Raw genomic sequence first — 26,769 nt, forward strand, 5'->3', positions numbered from 1 at the left:
AGCGTGCACCAAGAAACTCCCGCGCTCGCACTATAATGAATCGATCACTTCCGGTAGTTTCTATCCTTGGTATCAGCAGACGAGGTTCATGCCTTCAATTGGACCAAATAAAAAAGAAAGCTTTCATATCCATTAGACAACACCTTCCATGGCGACATAACGGGGAGCTGGAAGGTCTCACTCTCTTTTAGCATCTGAGCTGTACACCAAAAATTAAGTATTACATTTACGGTCCGCGTGCGATCATCCAAGAATACACGCGAATATGCGAAAGGCACACGGTTAGAAAATCGAATTTATGCACGCGAAATTACGTACACGTTAGCACACGCGATATACAAACACACACGCGATTGAACACGTTAACGTACAAATGCTCGAGCCCTTCGCGATGATACACGCAATTTAAGTCTCTACGCCCGCACATATCTAAACCGTGCAATGAATATCACATTTATAATCACTGCCCGCTGCAATTGACCTTAAGTAGTGTTCTAGTGGGTGACATTTCCCGTCTCGTCTCTCGAAAAAGAAAACAAAAAAAGGGATTCAGTTTGGTATTTTTAACACTGTAGATAGCAATGATATTTCATTACGCTCAACTAGGTAAGATTATAAAGAATGAAAGGAATATTAGACTGCATGATTTTTTTTTATTGTGACAAAGTGGGGCAGCTACCATCGCACAAGTTCATTTTTATCGAAATAACGCAAAAACTCGTGCGTGCATGTACCGATTATTCGGATGTGTCGCGATACTTTAAAGATTTTATCAATCCTGACATATCCTGCAGTATCAAGAACATCACAGCACAGTGAAAAGGATTAAACACAATATCTGCCAGAACACTCTTCGAACAAGCCACAGCAATTTGGTCTCCTCAGCAAAATTGTGTATTTGGCACAATAAAAAAAAGTCTGAACATTGTAATCACAAGAAATAAAAAAAAAAGTTGGGTTAGAAAATTTGGCTTCCGTTATAGGAAACATCCCATAAATCGATAACTTAAAGCGTTAGGGAAAAGATTTCTTCAGCAGAATTGATGGACACTCTTCTACAACTTTCTCGAAGACATTCATGTGCTATCTCGTTTCGGTTAAAAATTAGAATTTTTACAACCTACCACTGTGCACAGTTGCGGACCATGGGTATCGCTCAATATAGCTGGTAAACACCATAGAAACCCATTCGTTGTTACAATGTCGTATAGAACCATAGCACAGTGGTCCCAAAGAGCAATAAAGGGGTTTTTTTTAGATTGCGTCAAAACGGTTGACTTTAGCAATATGGCGTCTTTGAGAAAGTTTCTTGGAGTAGAATTCTCCTTCTTTTTGTCTAATTGGATTCATGATTAACCCTTCTAATAGTGAGTTACGAAATTTATTTTCTTCAATAATTCAGACAGAGAAATAATTACTTCAGCAAAGTTGTAGAGAAACTCGTTACAAACATTTTACCTGAAGACTTCAACTCTCTGTCTTTTAAGATTTTTGAGATATGGGACATTATTTGTAAAAGGCCCCTTAAAACCAGGTTTATCATCATAAGTTTTCTTCTAGATTTTTTCCATTATATAAATGTTCTGGAACATTGTTTGGACTATTAAACTGCATTACTTTGCCGAAGACGGAAACTTGCTATCGCTAGTATGTGTGGAGATATTCACGTTTTTTGATTGAAAATAGCTCTTTTTCCAATGCCGATAACATTTAAACGGGCAAAAACAGGCAAACCACTTTGTAAACAAATTAAAGTGCAAGAAAAGCACAACAAATGCTGGAAAAATCAGATCTCCCCAAGGCGGCCCTCTATGGAAATACTAGAGATGTGCATAGTTCGACACCACATGACCATCAAAGTTACTTGTTGTATGTTTTGCTGCCACTAAGCTACACAAGGTAACGATTGAAACCTTTTTTAAATTTTAATAAAAAATTTAAAATATGAACATATTGACTTTTTTCCAAGCTACGCCAGTGTTGCCAGTGACGCGGTACCATCAAATAGAAACACCATATAACACCAGTTGTTTTCTCGCTTCAAAATACTTAATTTTAGTGTCAGTTTTCAGTTGTAAAGATTTATTAACTATGTCACGGTGCTCATTCACTTTTTTCTTCACCTGAAGCCGTTACGGTTGGCGGGCAATCCAATCGCCACGGAGATTTGTTTTTGTAGGGTAAATGGATTCATTTCTGGTTACAGGTTTGTGGTGTTTACCAAATGCAATATGAATCTAGTGTGCTTTTTTTTTTGTTTTCCCACTATAGAGTAAATAAACAACTACTACTGAGTTGTCTTCCTTAACTATTGATTCGTTCATGAACGTCGAGGTATCATAAACACATTGAAATTTCTATTTGAAAGTTGTAAATGTTCATTAGAAAGGACATACGAGTTTTCTTATCGGAGAGCAGAGCATCCAGCAGTACAACAAACTGGCCTGGATTAGGTGCCGTTACCCTACACTCTCTCACTGCAGTTGTGGTCGTCGTCGTCATTCCCTGACGGATATTGCTGTTAGGGCTGCTATGTTGCGCTGTGGCTGCTGGTATTTACACAACGAAAGTCAGCTCGAACAAGTCGTTAATATGCCTCTTGGAATGTATATTCATTCTGGTAGTTTTTTTTCCATGTCACTTGTGTTTCTGTCTCCGTTTGCTCGGTTCAGTGAAATGCTTCTGCTTTGGCATTGGGGTTGGTATTGTTTCGGCTTTTGCAGCTTAGTATACCAACTTCCCACCACACTACAACATTCTCTGTGAAGCAGCGACAAAGAGAAGAAGATATCAGGGAAAAAAAGTGAAATAAAATGTGTCTCCTTTTCGTTGCTTTCCACGCTCGGTATGAACGATATGTTGGCAGTGTTTTATTTTGTCATTATAGCGATTTTTCGTCTGTTGTAGGTTCATTTTCGACTGCTTTTGTTCGTTATCTTGAGATTTGTTTTGCTTCTTGTCGCTGCAGTAATAAAGACGTGATGAATATTTCGTTGGTTGTATAAATAACTGCTTGAAGTTGTCACATTTAGCGTGACAAATATGTCTGTTTCTTCTCGCGCCCTAGCCATTAGCGGTACTTAATCCCGCTTTGTACCTACTACCGATCCTGATTGGGTGTGGGAGCTTTCGATTTATGTCATTGATGTCATGTTTCTGTGTTTTTAAGTAGCCCTCGGCAGTTTTCGAACATTTTATTCGGATCACGAACATCATCATGGCAAATGACAATAAAGTTTTGGAATATTTTTACCATTAATTTAAGGTGTTACATACATTTGTCTGAAAACCGTAATCTGATCAAATCAACCATCGTTGCAAGTCGATGCTGTATTATGACGTGTGCAACACTATATTTCTTCAAAAATTAGTTACATAATTGCAAATTCTGTGCACCAGCGATTATCAGATTTATTTTGTTTGAGCATTCAAAGATGTCTTAAAATGATATTTAATTATTTATAATGGCTTGTAATTATAACATATATGCTGAGTTTCTAGCTTAGCATTTTCTTGCCTAATCACAAGATATTTAACGTCTCCCTGCGACGTGTAATTTAAGAGAGCGAAAAATACTATGTATTGCGAACAGGTGATTGTCGAAAGCAGTAAAGTTCACTACTATTGCGAAAGGTATTAGTTCCATTGCAAAATGCACTGTTCTTACGGTAGCACGATTTTTCCTTATTGCGCGATTTTTGCGGATTCGGCATGGTTGCATGCTTTCAGATTTCATGTATCGTGACCATGGAATTTAGACGCGGATTGCGTTTCTGTAGTGCTAATTGAATATACATAATAATTTCGCTTTCAATGTTCGTGTGTGAAATAACATTTTTAAACGAAGCATTGTTTACAAGTCCGTTGCATCCTGATTTTCAATCGTAACCAAAACCTGTTATCTTTCATCTTATACATGAATTGATTTCAATGTATATTGTTATACAGTTTTTCACTGAAGCTTGTTCCTTTTATAAAAATATTTGAGAATTTCATATCCTACAAACACTGAATGCGACAGCAAGTCTAGGAAAACTTTCCGGCGTGTAAATAGTATCTTTGGGAGAAAATTTCCTAGCAGTTTATTAGTAAACCATGAATAGTGTTTCGACTTCGTCTCATCAGAATCTGGCAATAACCTAGCACCAGATTAACTAAATTAAGTATGGAATTTGTATTCCGACTTCATCTCATCAGAATCTAACACTAACTTAGTGCCAGTACTAAGGTAGCGCCGGATTGGCGCTAGCTTCAAAAAAAATGGAGACACTACTTGTCCTGAGCAAACCCCTAGTCCAGTGTGATGTCCTGTATGAAAAGGAGTTCATTTTAAGCTGATCAGAACTAGTGAAATTAAATGAAAGATAATTAAAAGATGAAAACTCCCTTTGAAAATTTTATGCAACAAACGTGTTTTTGGCAGAGCCTTGGTATGCTATTTTCTAACACGTTGCCGAATATACCAATCCTAAATAATGAATCATTTGCAAAAAAAAATGAATTTTATATCTAACTACTAGATTAAATTTTTAATCCCAAAGTTGAGGGGTTTGACGGTATTTCAAACATCAGCAGGCATATTGCGTGCATCAGCGCTAAAGAACAACTACTTTAAGATGGTTATTGCATTACACCTCGATAGTGGTGCATCGAGGAGACCGAGAGGGCTTATGCGCCTTTTTTATGTTCTATGTTTCTTCATACTCTGCACCTGCGCATACAAACGCTCAACCACTGGTCTCTGCGTGGTGATGTGGCCGACTGGCGGGTCGTCGTGCATTGATTTTTGCTGTGTGTCGTGGTTGCAAATATTGTTCCACAATTTGATGGCGGTATTCGTGGACAGGGCTCACAGTGGGAGTCATTGTGTGTCCATTTATCGGTCGAATTCGTCATCGTGCATATACTATTTAAATTAATTTAATAACTCAAATAATTTAATAAATACATAAGTAGAAACATATTAGTTGTAGCTTTGTAATAATCGTAGTTTTTCGTACTAGTGTACAATTGTTATGTGCTAGTCGTATGTCTATCTATGTATGTGTTCGTCTGAGTATTAGTGGCAGTTGGGTCAGGGAATGGATATGATAGAATAGTGACTAATACTTCTGGTGATCAATTTGTGCATTTGGTTATATTCATTCGGGAAGGTTGGATTGGATAAATTAAGGTACAATTAGTTTACCGACGCACGCGAATCATCCATTCCCGGTCAGCATAGCATGATGAAAGTCCAACAGAATGCAATTATCGTTAATAGCAAATAAACAACATTTGCACGAGTTAAAGTAGTTTGTATGTTACATGTGTTTTTATATTCAACTTCATTATTTGTTCTTTTGTACATCTATTAGTTTGCTTTTCCATTACTCATGTATACCAAAATAGTATCGGTCAATTTATCCACTTCTAATCATACTCTTTGCATCTTTTTTTTTTCTTTATTCGGCATGCTATGATTCCTTTTATTAGTATACTCTATACTATACTATACTCTATATATTCATATAGGAACAACCGTACAAACGGTCGTGTCCTTCGCGATAACATAAACCTGGTCACAAACGCGACCATGCAATCGCAATCCTCTACACATACGGTCGCGATTTTGCCAACATTAGAACACCCCGGTAGTTAAGTAAACGTAACACCTATAAACTTACAAACGCGGTCTCAAAGATTAACCCACCACTCGCGCGATCTTGAAACAGCCACGTCCGGAAGTCCAACCGTGGTCCTAGCAGCCTATACTAATGCCTCCAGTTGAACCAACCACAAATTATGCTCATGTTCACTAAACAATACGTTCCATGGTGACATGACCTGGAACGCTAGTGATATGGGGAGACTGACTCTCTTCTAGCATCTGTACCATACACTAAAAATTAAGCATTAGATTAACGGTCCGCGCGCGATCATTAACCCTTGTGACGGCAAGCTAAAATCCTAACATTAAAGGGCAAGCCGGGCCTCTCAGGCCCGTCTAAATTCAAGCTCCTTTTTGCCGTTCTCATATAGAAAGGTTATGCAATCGGTCGAAATTTCGACTTTTTAACCGAGACCCGCAGGGCCAAATCTCTTATACCATTCGACTCAGTTCGTCGAGATCGTAAAATATCTGTATGTGTGTGTATGTGTGTTTGTATGTATGGATGTATGTATGTGGCAAACAATCTCACCGATTTTTCTCAGAGGTGGCTGCACCGATCTGTACAAATTTTGTCTCAAATGAAAGGTACAGCTTTCCCATCGATCGCTATTAATTTTATTATTGATCCGACTTTCGGTTCTGGAGTTACGTGTTGAAGAGTACAATCACACAGCAAATTTCCATAGAAACTGATACTACCATTATGTCCAAATGATGCAATATATATTAAAATATGTGCAACATTACTTGGCTTTGCATGTCTAGATCATTAATGACCCACCGAAGGCACTTCGACCACATTGGCCAGCTATGGCGGTTCTTGATGCCTTGGGGGAACTTACCATGTTCCTAAGATAATGTCATACCTATTTCTCAGCGAATTCTTTACCGATTTTTACAAACTTGGTTTCAAATGAAAGGTACAGCATTCCCATTGGCTGCTGTTGAATTACTAATTGATCCGACTTCCGGTTCCGGAATTACAGGATGATGAGTACAAACAATAAGCAAATCCCGATTTCAGCGTATAAGGCGATGGATGCAAAAAGATCAAATTTTTTCCAAAAGGTGAGTACTCGGAAGATCACGTTGACTGTCGATTGGTTCTGAGCTCTATTTCGTTTGAACACGACCAATAAATGCTTCTGGGTTGCTATTAATTTCTTTTGATGCATAACTGGAGTACATATTCAGATTTCTCTTCCGAGTCTGCATCAGATTCATTGTCGGAAGCAATATCATTCACATCTTCTTCCTCGCTTTGCAAATCAGTTTCGGAATCGTCTGCTGTTGAATTTGCTCGAATTTCTTCCATTATTTCAGATTCTTTGAGACGATTGAAAACATGGGCATATCATCTTATAGCCGTTTAAATATTTTGTTGCTTTTAGATCCTACAATTTGAATAATTACGACAACTATAACACAGAGAATAGACAAAAAATAGACAATAACGACAGAGTTAGGTTATGTTGCATCCAAATAATTGTCAAGTAGACCACAGTGGGTGAAATAAAAGTATTTACCCAAAAAAATATGACACACGTCATTGTCGTATGCTATTTTTACAAGAAATGTATAGAATTCGCTCAAACTTTCAAGATTTTTTTCTTATAAGAAAAGGTAAAAAGATAAAATCAATCAAAACATGAAAAAAATCCCTGCTAATATGAAGATGAACTCATCAAAATGTTTTTTTTCATATAAATATTAATGTATAAAACCCGTGGTATTCCTAATAAATATTGCATGCACACCGGGCCTGCCAGGCCCGGCTTGCCTTTTTGTGCAAGTAAAAAATTCAAACATTGCTGCCCATTACTCCATAGATGAAAATTTCACAATTCTTTATTTTTGTTATAGATTTCAAAGCTACTTATAAAAATTTCCAATCCCAAGCTTATACTACATACACATTTTTTTGTAACTAAAAAATTGTAACGTGCCGGGCCTCTGAGACCCGGTTGCCTTTTTGAGGGTTAAAAAATACACACAACATGATTATAAAATCGAAATTATACCCGCAAAGTCACATACACGTGACAAACACGTTAATATACAAATACTTGAGCCCTTCGCGACCATCCACGGCACCTACACCCGCGATCTCGTAAACATGATAACATCCCGGTGAATGTGTGTCTTATAAATTTTCAGTCTTATAAATTTTCAGTCTTATAAATTTTCAGTCTTATAAATTTTCAAACGCGGTCTCAAGCGTCAACCTAAAAACTCCCGCGGTCGCACGATCATGAATCGGTAACTTCCGGATGTTTCTATCCTTGATATCAGCAGACTAGGTCCATACCTTCAATTGGATTAATTAAATTAAGAAAGCTCTCATATCCACTGGACACCACGTTACATGGCGACATGATCGAGAATGTGAATACACCGAAAACTATCAGAATGACGGTCCGCGTGACCATCCAAGAACGCATGCATGTATAGGAATGGCCACGCGGTTATAAAATCCAATCTTGCACACTACGAAGTCACATGAACGCGAGCACACGTGACAAACACGTTAACATACGAACGCTTAAGCCCTTCGCGATGAACAACGCACACCTACTAACACCTGGTAATAAGGAGTCAAATGCACACGCGATCGAACACGTTAACGTACAAATCCTCTAGCTCTTTGCGATGATACACGCGATCGTGAGTCCCTACGGCCACACATACCTGAACCGTAAAATGAATATCATATTCAGAATCACGGCCCGCTACAATTGGCCTAAAGCAGTGTTTTAGTGGGCGACATTGCCTGTCTCGTCTGCAAATTGTAGTATGTGATTCTGATGGGGAGCCCTTCCGAGAACCTAGCTCTACAACTCCAGTAGGACAACTCTCAAAAAAAAAACTTTTTCTCCGATAAGTTCTCCTCATACAATCACATTCAAAATGTTTCTTTTCTCTTTAGGTTTTCGTTGACAAAATATAAAAAATTAGAAAAAATGGTTTTTTTGCAATTTATATTTTTGTTTTTGTAAAAAATGGCACAACATTTTTTCCAGTGTATATTTTTTATTCCCTGAAACTCGTTCTCAGAAAGTTATGCTGTATAAAATAGAGTAATGGAACAAAACATTTTTGAAATTAAGACACGTAGAAATGTTTAAGCCCTTTTGAAAAATTGCTCTTGCATCAAAATATTGCAATTGTCAGAGAAAATCATGGAGATTCATAAACCGAACACAACTTCAAAGTTTTGATCGAATCGACGATGGTCATATTTTGTGGTCGGCCGGTTTCTCATGGAATCCCTCAATAATTTCTTTACTGATCTGAGTGACGCATTTAACTTTCGCTCGCTCTGTTACATCGTCAATCATTTTTTGTGCAGGCATTTTTTCGCTCAAACAACACTATGTACCTATGAAAATCAACTTGTTACGTTTCAATTCGGCTAGCGAAATCAAATCAAACTACATACACCTTCTTAAATTGTACAACTATGACAACTGATCAGCATATGTGAAGTGCACTGATTCTCCATCCTTCTTCCGCTCACCAAAAAAAAACTTGCATCCAAAAAATTCAATAATGTACATTTTAAATCCAGCTCCTTCGAGTTAATGCCCAATAGTGGATTACAAAAAATCCCTTTTATCAAGATTCCAATCATCAAATGCCAGTCGTCATTCATAGTTAAATTCAATTAAAAAAATCCCATGAAGTTCTCCATTGAATTAATGCTCGCATAAATCAGTCACCAGCTTCAGTTGATTGGCATCTGAGAGATTACAACTCCGTGTTAGCAGTAGCTCTAAACCGACAGTCGCGTAACGAAAATATATAAACACGCGCGCTAATCACTTGGGTTGGGGAGCAATCTAGCACCGACAAATGGCTACTGCAGTGTCACCATTTATACTAACCGTTTGCTCATCGTAACCTCCATCTCGTTTTCCCCGATTTGCGGTCATATCCAACCCACCACTGCGAGCGTCACCCATCAGCAGCCGCCTTGGACAGCGAACGACTGTATCTCCTACCGACAGTGGCGGTTAGTGAAACAAAAAAAGAAACACAAAACACACGCTTCACTGCGTACTTTTCAACAAATTAGCTGTATAATCAATAATAAGCTGCCACTTTAGCGTAGCCGTCTCTTTTCACACTTAGTCATAACGATTAAGCGGGAGAACAGAGTAGCGATGGTATACCTACCTAGCAGTGCAGAGGTGGCCCAGCAAGAAGTGGGTGGCGGTTGGGAGTTCATACCAGACCGAACCAAGCAAATCATGGGACCCGCATTGTCGGAAGGCGCACACACACACGTCCGACCGACATCGTAAGCTTGGTGGCAAGCGAGCAACACAAATTGTTGTACTTGTATAAGCAGATTGACTTCTCGCTTTTAGTATAAGTAGCAGGCTGGCAGTATCCAAATCTACTCGGTTCAAGCTGGTGTAGTATGTCGTCGTCCGAGGAGCTGCTTGCTGACTCTGGCAGCCCAACCGCGCACCGAATGTCGCTGATGTAAACGAAAGCAACTAATTGAGCATGCCAGCTTCTACACGGTGGACAGTGCCTCGTCCAGCTCCCAGCGGGCCAACCGAAAATGGAGCACGGATAGTGCCGGTCGAGCTTGGCATGGATGGGAAACAGAATGGGCATTTAATTTCACTCCACTTCGCCGTTTCGTGTTGTGTCAGAGCAGAGGCAGCAGAGAGGCGGCGGGGAGACTGTCCTTCCCGTCTCCGCCGGAGAATGGTCCCATTCTTCGCTATAATGCTGTCGTGTGGTCTCATTTAACTGATTCGATTTGGTATTTAGCTTGTTACTGTTTCACATAGGTCCGATTAAGTCGGCAGGGCTTTCAAGGTAATGTCGCAGTTTGTAAGGATTATGTGAATAAATAATTAATAGAAAATATTTTTTTTTAATGTTCGACTTTTCCAATGAATTGTGTTTGTGTTACAAAAAGTATTAGGTATATTGTACCTGACGAATATTTGTCAGATTCGATCGAGTTTCTGTTCAAATATTTGTGTACGTTTTGGCATTTTTCCAAATTTGAGGTTTCCTTTACAACATGTACAATAATCGCCTTTTCTCTCTCTCCCTCTTTCGCTTCAGATATCCTCGATTGCTTCCCTAGCTGCCGAACACGAACAACAACTAACACGGTCGCGTAGATGAAGCCCACTAAGCCACGGCTAGACTTCCGTGTCTAGTGCAGCAGCGCTCCAGCGAACTGGCGTTCCCGGTTGCGGCCACCATCACCACCACCACCCCAGTAGTTAACCTAGAGCAGCAAAACGGCCACCAGCAACGGCCAACGGTCAGGGGTCTCACCTGGGGTGCTAGGTTCGATCTTGAGGGGCTAATATGGCCACACCGCCAACCGAGGGCGAAATCAGAGTGGGTCCCGGCCATCAGGTAAACGATATCTATGTACGTAAGCCCATGTTCAAAAACTCACTGAAATCACAGCGCGGTAACACTCTCGAAGACTCTCTTCTTTCCCAAACAGCGGAGTCGATTGTAATTCGTGATTGTCATGTTTTCCGTTTGTTTAGTTTGAGTAATTACTTAGATCGTAGATGATGTACACACACGTGAAGGCAAGTTTCGTAATCAAGTAATCTCTCTGCATTCCTCTTTCTGCCCTGAGGGAACACGCAATTTTCTATGCGTGCGTACGCACCTCATCGTGCCAGTTGTTTATAATATGTACAATGTTTTCCGATATAACTGTGAAAAATATTTCCGCGGCAAGCACATAAATTAATACAACTGAAAGAAAACACTGCGATAGAAACCACAATGAAAAAATAAATAACACGCGCAGCACTAGTCGTCCATTCGTCGCTAATCTTTCATCTAAGGCAATTATTCACCGCTCTTATTCAATATAAATGTGATGAGAAAAACATGACTGTTATCCACATAAACACACTTTCGCTTCTTTTTGTACTTTTTTGTACGTGCCGCAAAGTGTAACATGAATTAATGTTCCTGTAAACATAGTTGGGAGCATTAGGGTGGTTGAAGATTTGAGATATTTACTGTACACCTGTTTGAAAAATTGTTGTCTTGCTTACATTAAATGTAGTCAGTAGTTTTACAATCTACATGGATAAAACGTACTACTGTTGAAATTTCAACTTTATTGGAAATTGTGTTAGAATTCTTACCTTGTGGTTGGCATTTATATCTTTTCCATTTATTCGAATAATTGCCAATGCCAACCAATAAGCATTATAATGTAGCCTAATATCTGCTTTTGATTCGCATATAAGGCAGTCTTATGGGGCCGTTCAGCACTATATTTTTGCATAATTCTAATATAATACCAGAAAAGGCGAAATATTGTGCTATTGCTGTGCAAGAAATTGGCAGCTCGTTTTCTGCATTACTAATATTATATTAAATATTACATAGCACCAACGTATAAATGTGAAAGCCATATATAGGCACTAATCATGCTATTGAAAAGCTTCAATTGGCTGTCATTTTTCGCATAGTTTTTGCAACGCTTGCCATTTTTCAGTATGATGTACAAAAAGGAGAAATATTAAAGGACTGTTTAGAACTGTAATTGACTTGCTTGTAAAGCATTTTAACGAATGTTGCAACTTTGACGTATTTTGGTAATACTGTTTTGCAACAATTGCCTTTAGTAAGCCTCGAACATAGCTACCTCACCTCGTCCTTCACGGCAAGTGCGCTGCTTTTGCTGCCTAGGCTATATTGCATATGCTCCAATGCAATGAAATATGTCGAATATAACTTAAGAGGAAAAGCATAACGAATAAACTCATAGCATCACATTAGCATTATATTGGCTTTATATTTGAACTATAGTAGCGCTAAATGCATATGAAAAGCATACATATTTTTAAGATCCTTAATGCATGTATTCTTTATAACTGCTCTGTATAGGTAAGGGATTATCGTATAAGTACTATAAGCGTCCCGCTGTATAGGCTGGGAGAGCTCGATATTTTAGTTCCTATGCAGTGTTGTCATCTGTTATTTTTGGCACAAACTAGACTCGGTCGTAGCTCACTTTTTATGCCACGTTGAAGTTATAGTTCATCCTTGTCACAGCTGCACTGAGCAGTGTCAAAAAACGAGCGAAAAATCTTTTGTTGTGCTGATTTTTGGGTCATCTTAAATTGAATCTTTTTCATCGAAATTACAACGAAAATAATTTTAAAGTGATAAGAAGTAACTTAAATGTTATTACCGATCAGGGTTTTGTGTTTGCCTAATTGGAAATTTTTCCTGCGAAAAATATGCTTGGACAAGCGTGTCGTATACGTTGGGACACCATGCACTTACGCATGCGTACAAGATTGCGTACAAGTTTTACATGTAAAAACTGGCAATTTGACAAAGCAAGTCAGACTAGCTTTGTCAAATTGAAGTAAATAAGTCTTTCAGTTACTTATTCGTATTCTAAAATACCAATTAACAAACAAATATAAACCAAAAAATAAATATAATGCAAGAATGTTAAAATTGCCTTTAATTTTTCAAATTGTTTGATGTGTCCCAATTTTTTGGTCATTTTGCCATCACGCAAAAAAAATGATCCTGAGTCTTATTCAAAATTGCAAGTAAACATCTTCCATTCCCAGACATTGAGCCACATAATATATCTACAAAATGGTGTACTACAAACTAAAAAATATTGTAATGAAAACAAGATATCAACTTCTAAACAAACCCGTCCCAACCTTGACTACATTCCCTTACATATATAGAGCTGGCGAGAATGCTACATTTCGGTTTTACCTATATGCATTGTGCAAATGTATAGCCAATATTGTTTAATGCTTACAGTTACTTGGGTATAGCGGTTGGTTTGGGCAAGATTTGTCAAAACACAAGTAAGACAAATAACTGGGACTATTGCCTTCCGTTGGAGCTCTAACAATTGTAAGAATTATCACAACAGTTATTGCAATGATGCCAGGGGCAATTTATTTTCTGCTAACAGTGAAAATGTAATTTTTATATAATTTTGTTTTCTTTAAATATTATTAACCCTCTGTCACTCGCGTGTGTTGCTCTCCTAATCAGCAGCCGTTGGTGCTGAAAGAAGATTTCGCTAGAGTTTCTGAAGGTGTTGCATTAAATACAACGGCGCGAGTGCCAGAGGGTGAAAAACTAATGAAACCCATCAATTGAGACCGTTTTCAATTAGCTTTTCCATGCAATTGGATTGTCCTAAATGTTCTGGGACAATTACATTGAATTTTGAAAGGTAAAAATTAAACTACTTCTAATACTACGAGAGAAGCATCTTGATTAAAACGGGGTTTTCATGTATCGGAACCCCAATAGTGTAGAAATAATAGTATTGAAACTCTATATTTATTAGAAGTTGGATTCAGTAGTAGTAAACTCTGTACATTTGAATATTCTAATAATGCGTAAATTGTTCCCCACAAATGTTGCGTTCTTAACCGATGTGCCCTTTAAAGCGAAGAAACGTCGTTCCAGGACGAAAGGGTATTTATTTGTTTATTTATTTGCGGAGCAGGGAAAAGCCCGTTGGAGTGAAGGCCATTTTCGCATCTTCTCCAGTAGGCATAAAACCTCATCTTTTCATTGTCAATAGGCGATATGCTAACCCTAATGAGTAAAGGATATTACGGAGCACTTAGATGCATTCAAGTCCATCTGATTGTTGCTGCACCAATTGACGAAGATTTCTAGATCGCATTGAAGCAGTCTTCCATCAACAAGACATTTTACGATGGTGAATAACTTCAAGTTGTCGGCATAGGAAAGCTTGACACATTTTAGTGAAGGGTGGATATCGTTAATGTATAACAAGAAGATCATGGATCTCAGGCGGCTGCCCTGTGGAACTCCGGAGGCAGCAGCAAATGGAAGGGAAACAGTACCTCCAATTTTAACGCTCATTTGCTGACCAAATAGGTAAGAACGTAACCAACTAAAAAAGGTCCATTAAAACCCAGCTGAACGAGTTTGGCAACAGCTATACGGTGGCTGATCTATAGCTATACGGTGGTTGAGTAATAACTGCATTAGATACGAGGATGTTGACCAATGGGGAGTCCACATGGAATTCCAAGAACAGCTGTAGAGATTTGCGAAGAGTTCAGTTTATCATATGTAAAAACACTGCTGAATTGCTTGCGAAATAAATCGCAAATATCTTTAGTGGATGAAGCCTTGTTTGCATCACGGATCATGACCGGTGGTAAACATGACTGCTTCCTTTTATTATTTATATAATCCCAATAAAACTTCTTCTAAGATCTGTTCGGAAAGTGTTATTCAGGCTAAATTCAGGCGTTTATTCTACTGCATAAACAAACACAAAAATGTCTACCAATGCACGTATCATACTTCACTTTACTCCCTCTGCACTGTTAATCCTGAATTACGTAGTTGTTTGCAAGCTAAATGTAGACTGGATTTACTTAAATCTGTCACCCATCTGTTTCCGACTTAGTACAAGAGAAATTCTACAAGTATTCAAACTATTCTCATTGTTTTGAAGGATTGTCGTGATGGCAAAAATTGGAAAATAAACAGAAACGCGGTCACCCATCTAGACAAGGCTGGACAATTACACATAAATTTGGCACGTCAATCTCAACAACTCTTATTTTGAAGGAAAACAGTGTAATTTATCATATATGCAAAAAAAGCAACGAAACAACTCGAAACATACGAATTTGTTGCGGTACACTTCACCGTAAACACTTCGAGAATAGAAAATTTGTCATTCTGAATTAGGAATCGTACTTTGCACTTTCGCACTATAAATAAACAAAGGCTATTGCACTGACAACACCAGAAGATTTTTAATACGCCGGTTAATCAAAATTCGAACCTGAAGGTGTGGGCAGCCACAGGGGTGGTTCTTTGGTGCCTCTGATCAATCCAAACAAGACTAAAGCGATCGATACAGATATTTATATCAATAAAGCTTATCGAAATTGAAACAATTCTTCGAAGAATATCACGCTCGCAAAGGAATCATTGTTTGGCCGGATCTTTCAAGCTACCATTAAACGAAAGAACGATGGATTGGGTGAATAGGCAACGTGCTTGTGATACGTCAAATCGAAAATCGAATATGAACTCTATGAAATCTTATTCTATTTAGTTCTTTTAAAAGGACGTTATATCTCTCTGCAACAATCTAATTGTAAGTTTGTATGGGTGACATTTAGAGTAAATTTAGGACTATAAGCTTGTCGTATTTACTTCTCGGTGTTTCTTTAAATTCACGATACGTCGCTTTTTTTTAGAAAATTTATATTTTCGTAAAATATATTTCTATTTGGGATTCATTTTTAGTGCAAATTGTACAATTTTTAGATTCCTCAGACCAGCGGTTCTCAACCTTGTTTGCTCCGCGGACCCCTTTGAAATCACCTTGGGTCATCGCGGACCCCTTCGAAATTATCCTGGGTGGTCGCGGACCCCTTCAAAATTACCCTGGGCGGTTGCGGACCCCCACGGCTTAACAACGGTTTATATGCTATCAATATATTATTTTCAGACTGATACGATAAAGAAACTTGAAGTTTCAATATCCGTCCGGAAAAGACTTTCCTCTTCGCGGACCCCCAGAAACGACTTCACGGCCCCTAGGGGTCCGCGGACCCCAGGTTGAGAATCGCTGCCTCAGACCATTCATCCCCAGACTGATGTATTTTAGACCTACATTATATCGTAAAAATTGTGATGTCCCTTTGAAAAATTCGTCAAGGTACGTTGTCTAAAGCTATATTAAATCAATAAAGTATTTTCACATTGTAATTTGTTTATAAACTCTCAAACTATTTTTCACGTAGCACTAGTTTTACAAACAATGAAGTGAGAACCACGTGCTCTGATGTGTTTTTCAAATGATTTATCGACGAAATATAGGATTATAATGGTGAAATGGTCTGAGGATTCTAAATTTGATATAATTTTGATTAAAAATAGGTTGGAAAGAACCCGCGAATAAAAAAGTATATTTCAAATATGCATAGATTCTAAGCAATGTTATATTTTTCGAAGCCTACGGAAGCTTATAGTTCTAAAATTACTCTCAAATTAATCCACGAACCCGCCCTCAATTAGGTTGTTGCAAAGAATTCTAACGTTCCTCAATTAAGGTAAAATGATTTTTTTTCATTGTATCGATTACAAATCAAAAAGGAAGATTGCATCAAGTGAAACCAAAATTAGAGATGGGATTTGTCAACAATTTATCCAGCTCGCATTTTTACCGCTAGTCTGCTTCAAAATATCACTGCAAGTGAGAATAAGGAAGATAATTCTATTGCCTACAACATTGTCGAACATTGCAAATCAAGTCAGTTTTGTTAGCGGGATATACGATTCTAACGAAGTGATGATTCTAACGATTCTAACGAAGTGAAGATCTCAACAGGAAAGGGAAATACTGTTAGTCCCACATTTGTCGTTCCTAGAGACCATTTATGCTACTGTGCACTCTACAAGTGTTTCGGGTAAAGAGAATAGGGATATGGATGCGATTAAACATTGGGCTGGAATTCGCATGCGATACAAGATTTAAGGAGTGTCGTCCGGTCACCTGGGTTAGCTGCCCAAAAAAGACGTTTTTGAAATATCGTAACGACGAATATCGAAAAAATGTCTACAACCTCTACTCGATTCAAATATTATCCTTACAAAAGACAAACTAGTAAAAGAAAAGCAATAAATAATTTAAAAAAATAGAGAAAGTAAAAAAACTAAGGATACAACTAAAACACTATCGATTGTCTTCGTGAGATCGTCAACAAAAAGTGGTCGTCACAAGTTATACGGTCTTGATTCGCTGGCTGGATACTTTTAATTGGACCGATTGTTTGGCGGACCTCCGCCAGTGGATCATTGTCGGACTGAAAAACATCTAAATGCCAAAGTTCAAAGTCAAATCTCACAAACGTGTTGACTAGGTCAACGTTTTAGCACTTATAAACGTGGTCACAAGCGCTTATATTTTCGTGCAATAATGAATCGATCTCGTCCGGAAATTCCTACCGTCGGTCCTAACAGCCTAGGTCTATGCCTTCAGTTCGACTAATAAAAAAATGACGCTCATATCCAATAGACAACATGACGTCACGACACGACCGGAAACTATAGCTCTTCTAGCATCTGAACCTTACATTGGAAATTAAGTATCAGGTTCACGGTATGCGCAATTATTCAAAAACACACGCGAATATGCGAATGACTATACGGTTATGAAATCGAAAAAATCGAATTTATGCATGCGAAGTTACATACATGCTAGTACTCGCGACATTTAAACGCCCACGCGACAGAATACGTTAACATACAAGCGCTGGAGCCCTTCTCAATGATACACAAATACATACATGCAATCGCGATGATCCATGCACAACGCATCGATGATTTAGTGAACGCTTTACGCGTTTTTCGTGTAGTGCAAAAACGAGATAAACTGATCCAACCCAAGTTTGAATGAGTGTAGCACCGACTACAGCGGTGTACTGTTAAAAACGAAAATGCCAGCAGTTACTAATAATCATAGAGGCCAAACATGTCCCAAAATAGCCATTTTTTATAATCTTTGAGTTATCACCAAAACAATATTTTTTTTTATCTAAATGCACGTGGTGTTTTGTTTAAAAACATGAATTGCATATCGATATTCATCGAAATACATCATAAGGGACCATCCATAAATGACGTAGCATTATATGGTGGAGGGGGGAGTTTTGTATTTTGTGATGATGTGTGACGGCAGGGGGGTAGGGGGTCATGTCATGCTACGTAGCTTTTTTTAAAGGGGAATAACTAACATTGTTTTTCATTTTTTTGCGTTGACAAGGGGGGGGGGGAGAGTTACCGTCAAGCTGCGTAATTACCAGGGGGTATTTAGAGGTTTGTGACGAAATGCTACGATGGGGGAGGGGGTGTTAAAATCACTCAAACTTCCTCAATGATGGATTCCTAATACACCCAAAAATTAGTCATTTTCCACAAAACAATTGTAATTTTTATTTTCTCACTGTTGGTAATTTATACACAAAATGTAATAGACTACTTACTTAATCTAAAACCAAATAAATGGTTGTTTTTCCATAAGAAATGCGTCTTTGAATATTTTGGTTATTCAATATGGTCGTCATATTGAACGTATACATTTATTGCGGAAAAAATCCATAAGAAATGAAAAACATGAAGTGAGTAATTTCTTGTTTTCACTGAATTATGTTCAAAAATTACAAACAGTGAAAATATAACGTTGAAAAAATTGATTATTTGTTGGGTGTATTGAGAATCCAACATTGAAGAAGTTTGATCCCTTCTGAGAACCAAGCTGTACAGATTAAGTATGTTTATATTGTATTTTTAAGAATGTTGGCGTTTTTGTCCGTAGCTGTAGATGATATCTGCTAGATCAATGTTTTTGAACCGGGGGTGAATTCACCCCCAGGGGTACATCAGATTATGAATTATTCCGGGTAAATTTCAACTTGTTATCCTAATATTTCCATCGAATTATTGACTCTATAATATAGAGGCAATATTTCGATGGAAATATTAGGATTATAAGTCGAAATTTACCCGAAATAATTCATAATCTGACGAACCGTACCCCTGGGGGTGAATTCACCCCCAGTTGAAAAACACTGTGCTAGATCATTGTTTTTGAAAATTTGTCTATTAAAGCATAGTAGTCCTATACGTAGTTATACCGAAAAATGGTTATCTTGCGGATTTTATTCGAAATTACCGACATGTCATAAAATTCAAATAACTCAGTTTTGTGCAGTTATGATAAAATAACAAGCAAGGTTATCGCATCCATACGACTAATACGGTGAAGACCCGTTTTTATCAGCCCCTTGGTGAACGTTGGGCTGATAAAATGGGGACATTGATAAAATCGGGACATATATTTTTCTTTCTTTTTAAGAAACCGAAGCTCTTAAAATATTCTTCTTGAGTCCCTGATATAAACTCATAACCTTTCCTGATTATTTAGCTTAAACTTCCCTTAAGGAGCCCTTAAGGACCCTGACAGTGAAAAATTAAAAAAAAATATTTTTTACAAAAAAGATTTACTCGAATTCAACTTGGTTTGCCTGCTAGAGCCCTTCAAACTACCAACTATCAATTTTCATATGAAGCTAATAAACTCGGGTCGAAAAGCTGATAAAATTAGGGGTAGATAAAATCGGGGGTTGATAAACCGGGCACTCCTAAAATCAGGTTTTCACTGTATTGCAAAAAGGGATTGATCTCAGTTTTCCTCGGTTGCTGTTCAGTAACGGTCTCGATCGGCGAGCACTTCTATTTGTACTGCCGAACAATTAACCATCTTCTCATTATCGATGATGGTTCACTTGTAGCTCCTAATTGACAATGAATTGATTGAATTTGTTTTTTTTTTCATCCTCAACCGGGCGGAAGAAAGCATACAAACCCACTGCGACTGTAATTGGTCTGACGAAAGAAACCCGAGCAGGGTGAAGTATCATACTATTAGCAATTAATACTATTTTACTTTGCTAGCTTTTTTCCTAAAGGAAAAAATGGTTAAACAAATTTACGCTTGAGGCCACAAGACCCAACTCAGAAAAGTTAGATTTGAATGTTTCGTGTTCCACTCGTCAGTAACTGATACCAACTTGCTGCTTGTTAGACATGGTGTGTGAACTGTTTGGATTTAGTGTCTAACTGGTGTTAGGTTAGATATATTGTCTACCTGGTAGCAAATTGGTATCAGTTACTGATGTCATGAAATACCGAGTTTTGAAGATTTATATAGATGATAACAGGGTAAAACACGTAAACGTAAAATAGGCTAAAAAACTAAAACACAGTATAATCTTCAAATCGTGTGAAATACACATAACATCGTAATTAAACGATAAATAATATTCGAAATTGTTTACAGAAAGTTCCTTGTTGATCCTTTCGTAGTTCTTGGTGAAATTGTGTAAAACTTTTGATTTGTGACAAAAATACAATTTTTAGAATGGATAAACGACGTGATATATCGCCGATATTTCGTAAAACTGTTTGTTTTGATTGTTTTAACTACATCTGTCAACTAATAGTTGTAGTTTGTGGTTAGAATGGTGGAAAAGTATTTGGTTCAGCAGCCTTTCAAGACAATTTCTTAAAACAAGCTACAAAATTTAATTGGATTTAAAAGCGCATAAAATTTTTTGTTCTTAGTGTAAAGATAGTTTTCTAATTACAATAACATTTCTAACTGTGTTGGGTATTGCTTAGTTCTTCTTTTCCTTTCTTCCTTATAGCAATTTTCGATATTTTCTGTGTACTCATAGTTTGATACATTGCCGTACTCGGGAAGTGAAAAAGGGCAAACTTGGAACGCGCAATCAAACAGTTGGAGCATCAACACGCGTTTTATTGTTGTTTTCCTATTTTGAAATTTATTACCCGGAGCTCTTACGGTTTTGTCCGCCCGCAGCCGCCGCCACTCGGTGTTGGCCCTGCGCGTTGTAATTAATTTTAAATTGTTCAAATTTTTCACAGTGTATAATTAGCCCATAAGTAATGAAATGGACGCGTTGCTGCGCGCGCTTGCTACTAACTCTCAGAAGGTGATTTGTTCGTTTCTTTTTCTACTCCAACCTAGTCTTGTTTAAAATGTGCGGTTTTTCTAACAAGGCACCGCGGAATGAACCTGAGTGGAAGAAAAGAAATTTCAGAATGAGCTTCAAGCATTTTAACGGTTCTTTTAATTAGTTCTGTACGGTTTGATTCGGAGCTAGCCAAGGCATTGCGAGAAAACCATAGCAACTATGAGAAAAGAGGAAAAGAGAGAGATTCTTGCGCGTGTAAGCTGTTGATCTGCGAGTGAGATGAGTAAATTAGAATTTTTCCGTAGTGACCTTGACAGTCAGTAGGAATAGTTTTTCTCCCTTCAAAGCGTTGAATGTGTTTTACCGAAGAAATACATTTTGGTACCTTTGGCGGTACTTTGAGAATCAACTTGCCAATTAAGCCATATAGGAGTTTGCCTCATCCAACGAGATGCGGCACTGGTAGCCGTGTGCTAAAAGGCAATGAATCGAAACTGATTTCAGATTGTTTTTAACCTCTGTAGCGCATCCCATTTTGGTGTTGATGAAACATTGTAGCTTAACCCCATTGAATTAACCTCATTAACATTATCGTTAGCTTTGTCTGTACATTTTTTACTATAATTTCATGTCAGTATGGTCTTTGTCTAATCATCATCCATATTATTCATGTCATATGAATATACACTCAAAAAATTGTTTTTATTTATTCCAAGCATTGCTAGAGCAACACGTTAACACAATTCACTCGATATAACATATAACAATCTAGAAAGTCTTTAACATTATAAAATAATAAGCGTATTCTAGGCTGTTCATAAGACCAATAAGAATTATATATAAGAATTTATTCTTGGTATCCCAATTAATTGTAATTTTTAGCAATCTAAAACGATATTCACACTCTTACGCACAACAAAAACACTCTTTGGATTACCTTTCTATTGGCTTCAAGGCATTCTCTTCATTTTGCTGCCCATAATCGCAAGTTAGAGTTCCACGAAAATAAGGAATCCCATAGAAAATAGGACAAATATGCTATTATGGGCAGTATATCTCTTAATTAACCCTCCGGCACACGCGCGAATAGCTCCTCGAATGAGCAGCCGCTGGTGCAGGAAGAAGATTTCGCTAGAGTTTCGGAAGGTGTTGCATTAAATACAACGGCGCGAGTGTCGGAGGGTTAACTTCAAATTAGATGTTCATGTGTAGCCTTTATTCTTTTTTTTTATTTTTATTTAACTCTGCACTAATACCTTTCCATAGTACCATATCTCATGATCATGTGTAAATGTTTTTTTTTTAACAAAACTCGTTCTCACGTAGTCTCCTACTAGTAGTGCTGCACAAGTTTAACTGATTCTAACTAAGAGATATTCTCGTTCTGTGATGCAACCACCAGGCAACATTACCAGACTACCAACCAATTGAAAACTACCGCTCCGAGGACGATGAAGATCGCGACCTAGAGGATCCAAGATGGACCCCCGGCATCTACATTGACAACGATCTGTTGATGTACCTGACCGCTGCTCGGTCAATTTCCGCATTTCAGGGCATGTGTGAAGAGGATGGTTGCATGGCAGCTAGTCGCGACGATACTACGATAAATGCATTTGATGTTGTAAGTGTGGCCTACCGAGTACTAAAAATCTGATTAAGACTTTATTGACTTTTCGTTTCTTCTATTCACACGTCTAGCTACATGATTCTGGTTACGACGCCGGTAAAGCACTAGAAGCTCTACTGAAGTGTCCGGTGACGAAGGGAATCGACAAAAAGTGGACAGAGGAGGAAACCAAACGTTTCATCAAGGGGCTTCGCCAGTTTGGGAAGAATTTTTTTCGCATACACAAGGATCTACTGCCCCACAGAACTACGGTAAGTGATTTGGGACTTCAAAATGTTACAAGGATTTTTAATTATATAGGAATATGTGAAATGGAAAGGATTGATAAAAAAATTCAGCGAATTCAATTTTATTCAAGTATTTATCAAATTCAGTCGTAGTTCAGAGGAATTTTCACTTTTTCGCGCACCTTTCTAGTGCAATGCCCCCGATTTTACGGAGGTGTAAAATATCATTTATTTTTAATCGGTTTTCTTTGGCAAAACTCAAATAATTTACTACATGGTGGTGTTGATTTATGGTGTTGTTGTCCCAGTTCTATTTAAATTTTTATAACCAATTTTGGTTAAAAAAAACATTACTGTTTTATAAAATAATTAATTGGAATCCTGAAAACACGATAAATCGTCGATCTTTCAAATGGAATTAATAGATTGAAAATCGAATTGCAATCTTTGAAGAAAACCGTCTTTGTAGTCAACATCATTGGTAACTGTCCAAACAAAAGAGATTTCTTCGGCAAAAATGTGTGCCAATGAAAGTTACAAAAATCTCTAGAACAATGCATTTGTGAGAAATTAACACATGAAAAGATAATATAAGAAAACGGATTTTTCAAGAGCCACCTTTTCTTAAATTTAAAAAAATGACGAAATAATCATTATAAATAGCTTTGATTTTTTTTATTTTGATTGTAGAGGTTTTAACATTAGGCCTCTTTTCGGGTTAGAGAAATTTTTTTTTGGAAAAATCTTCTGTGCGCAGGCTGGGAATCGAACCCAGGTGAGCTGCGTACGATTTACTAACTACGCTATGCCCGTCCTAGATAGCCTTGATTATTCAGTAAAGTTATTTCACTTTAATTATTTTATAACATTGAAGAACATTGCGCAGGTAAAATTTATATATCTATAGGTTGATCCTCTGAACACCCAAACCACCTTAATTCTATTAATTCGAAAAAGTGGACAACAAAATACTATTCAGTGTAGCAAAGCAAATTTTCAGGTTTTTGGTTTGTACTGGAAAATTAGTTCAAAGATTTATAGTGACGTCGTAATAATCGAAGGAGAATGTAAACAAAGAAAGGCTCGCGATCTTTCTTACGTCCTATTACAAATTTTCTCCAAAACTAGTCATTTTATGCAGCGTTGCGCATTCCCTTTTTCCGGATTATTAAAGTGTACAGTTCACCACTATCGGGCCATGCCTGAATCGATTCCTAGTCACACCAGGAGTTTTTGGTCCAAATTTGAGCCCAACCCGTGTGCACAGTGGTCGGAAACGCCAAAAACGTGAACTTAATTCATTAGAGGCCAAACCATCGAATATATTCACAAGGTGTCTTTGGAGGAATTGCGCGTATGATAACAATTGAAATTAGGTACTTACTATGATCGAACTAAAAAAATTAACTTTTTACACTGACGAGGTAGAAAGTTGGTGTCTTCGACAAAGTTTTAGAAATGCTCGTAGTGAAGAATTTTGTCGAAGAACTTGAGCGTGTAGGACTAAATGTTATCGATTTATAAGGCGTTTTCTATGGCAACCCCCTTAAATCAAGTTTTTTTAATATAACTTTTTTCATTGACTTTTCGTGCAAACTATGTCCAAGACAAATGTGTAGGTATCAAAACTACATAATATTGTCGAAGACTGTATGTAAAAATACTCATTCGTTTCATAGTCACAATGAAAAAAGTTATATTAAAAAAACTTGATTTAAGGGGGTTGCCATAGAAAACGCCTTATAAATCGATAACCTTTAGTCCTACAAGCTCAAGTTCTTCAACAAAATTCTTCACTATGAGCATTTCTAAAACTTTGTCGAAGACACCAACTTTCTACCTCGTCAGTGTAAAAATTATTTTTTTTAGTTCAATCATAGTAAGCCATGTCTAATTTCAATTGTTATCAGATTGTTGGAAATATCCATACGAACATTTCCTCCAAAGACACCCTGTGAATATATTCGATGGTTTGGCCTCTAGTGAATAAAGTTCACGTTTTTGTCGTTTCCGACCACTGTGGTGTGGTGTCCGGCGGGCCAAAAATCTTTTTGCGCTATTTCAGCCAAGTATAGAACCATTAATAACCTGCTCCCATGTTGTAAGAGGCGACTAACAACATGCTTGGAGTTCCTAGGTCAGGGTATTGTTCCGTACCGAAGACTTAATCTGGACGGAATTTAAGGTTTTGCAGCACATTTTGTATTGAGTAAATCACTGACATATAATCACCTTTTCTGATTTGCTACTCCCGATTGAGTACCAACGTTTTAAGTCTTCTGGCGGTTGTACAATAGCCGTAAACGATGAAGTCTAATTTCGTAAGCACGGTATACTTCGTAGATTGCAGACTGATGACTCTCATTTCCAGCCAGACTACTTGAGGAGCATTGTTTGGGAATAACAATTGATCCAGTCCAAGCGAGAGTTTCGCATGAGAGCCACCATTGCGGGCCACGACCATCTTTACCGTAACTTAGGATGAGAAAGGAAGTGTTGATGTGGTACTTACTTAACGGAAGACCCCGACTCAGTGACACTCCCATAAGTACCAATGATTGGGTAGTGGGTGGGTTGTTAGGATTCGCTTCAAGCAAGCGATGCGACTGAGACTATATTTTCGTGTATGTTTGAATAGTTTATTGACTGTAGGATACGTAAATCTTCTAGGTGTTTAAACTTTGGCTAATCGTTTATCGAGATTGTTTAATCGAAAACATCTTGAACTCCGGACATTCGGCTGTCGGGAGTGTTGTCGACAATGTAAAATGGACCGTAGACAATGAGTTTAAAAGTGATATGATGGAACATTCAAAAATTATGTCACGCAAAGATTACCCAATACTAACTAACTCCTCTGTCATACTACCACGTTATTTTTCCCCTTGGTCTAATACGAATTAAATTCTTTTAGTTTTTCCTTCATTTTGTGGTAGCACTTTTATGCCGCTACTCGCAAAAGTGTTCATGTTCTTGGGAATTTCCTATATACATGGCGCAATCGTGCGTAAAACGGCCGATTGCGTCAAAGCACATGACGTGCCCCCCCCCATTTATGTCACAATTAGTCATATCTCTTCCTCCTAATAGTGTGACAGAATCTATAAATGGTCCTTTTTGGTATAATCATAAGCATGTTGAGATCCCGTATCTTGAAATTTTCTACCTCGTTCGAGTAAACGTTCCGATATTACAATGAAGACGCGAAACAGAAAAAATATAAATGCTGCGTTCCTAAACGATATTAACATCATGCACGAATCAAACACCCCCCGTTTCCAAATAGTACGTACTTATTCTTAGCTCAGTATAATTGACTGATGAGTTAATGGACTAAAAGTAAAGCATTAAATATGACCATAAAAAAATTGTTCCTCGTGCTGAACTGATTACCGCAAATTGGTAATTGGATTTGAATTGATCTTGCGAATTGTCAATTCTCCACCCTCATACATAATTCAAAGTTCATTCACTCAGACAAGACCATGCGTATTTCCCACCCGTATTAAGGATCCAGTGAATTCGTTTCCTAGTTGGTCAAATAAACACTAAACAAACAAATAAATTAGTTTGTTCAGTCTAAGGAAATGTCAGCTCGATTGGCATCAACCGGCGGATACGTGTTCCCTTACAATGTCATCAAATGAAAGTACATTTAAAACTACATACGACAAAATATGTGCAATTCAGAATATAACAAAA

At 37.7% G+C, this 26,769-nt stretch overlaps 1 protein-coding gene across 1 annotated transcript in view; it reads left to right on the plus strand.

Annotated features, from left to right (window-relative positions):
• The window catches only part of LOC131692056 (arginine-glutamic acid dipeptide repeats protein), a 150,140-nt gene that overhangs the window by 97,645 nt on the left and 25,726 nt on the right, over positions 1-26,769 (plus strand). Inside the window, 3 exon segments of the mRNA XM_058978901.1 lie at positions 10,742-11,044; positions 22,613-22,834; positions 22,912-23,091. Coding sequence (XP_058834884.1) covers positions 10,994-11,044; positions 22,613-22,834; positions 22,912-23,091 — 453 coding nt within the window. The 5' untranslated portion in view covers positions 10,742-10,993.

Source organism: Topomyia yanbarensis, chromosome 3, assembly GCF_030247195.1.
Source record: "Topomyia yanbarensis strain Yona2022 chromosome 3, ASM3024719v1, whole genome shotgun sequence".
Classification (NCBI taxonomy): Eukaryota; Metazoa; Arthropoda; class Insecta; order Diptera; family Culicidae; genus Topomyia; species Topomyia yanbarensis.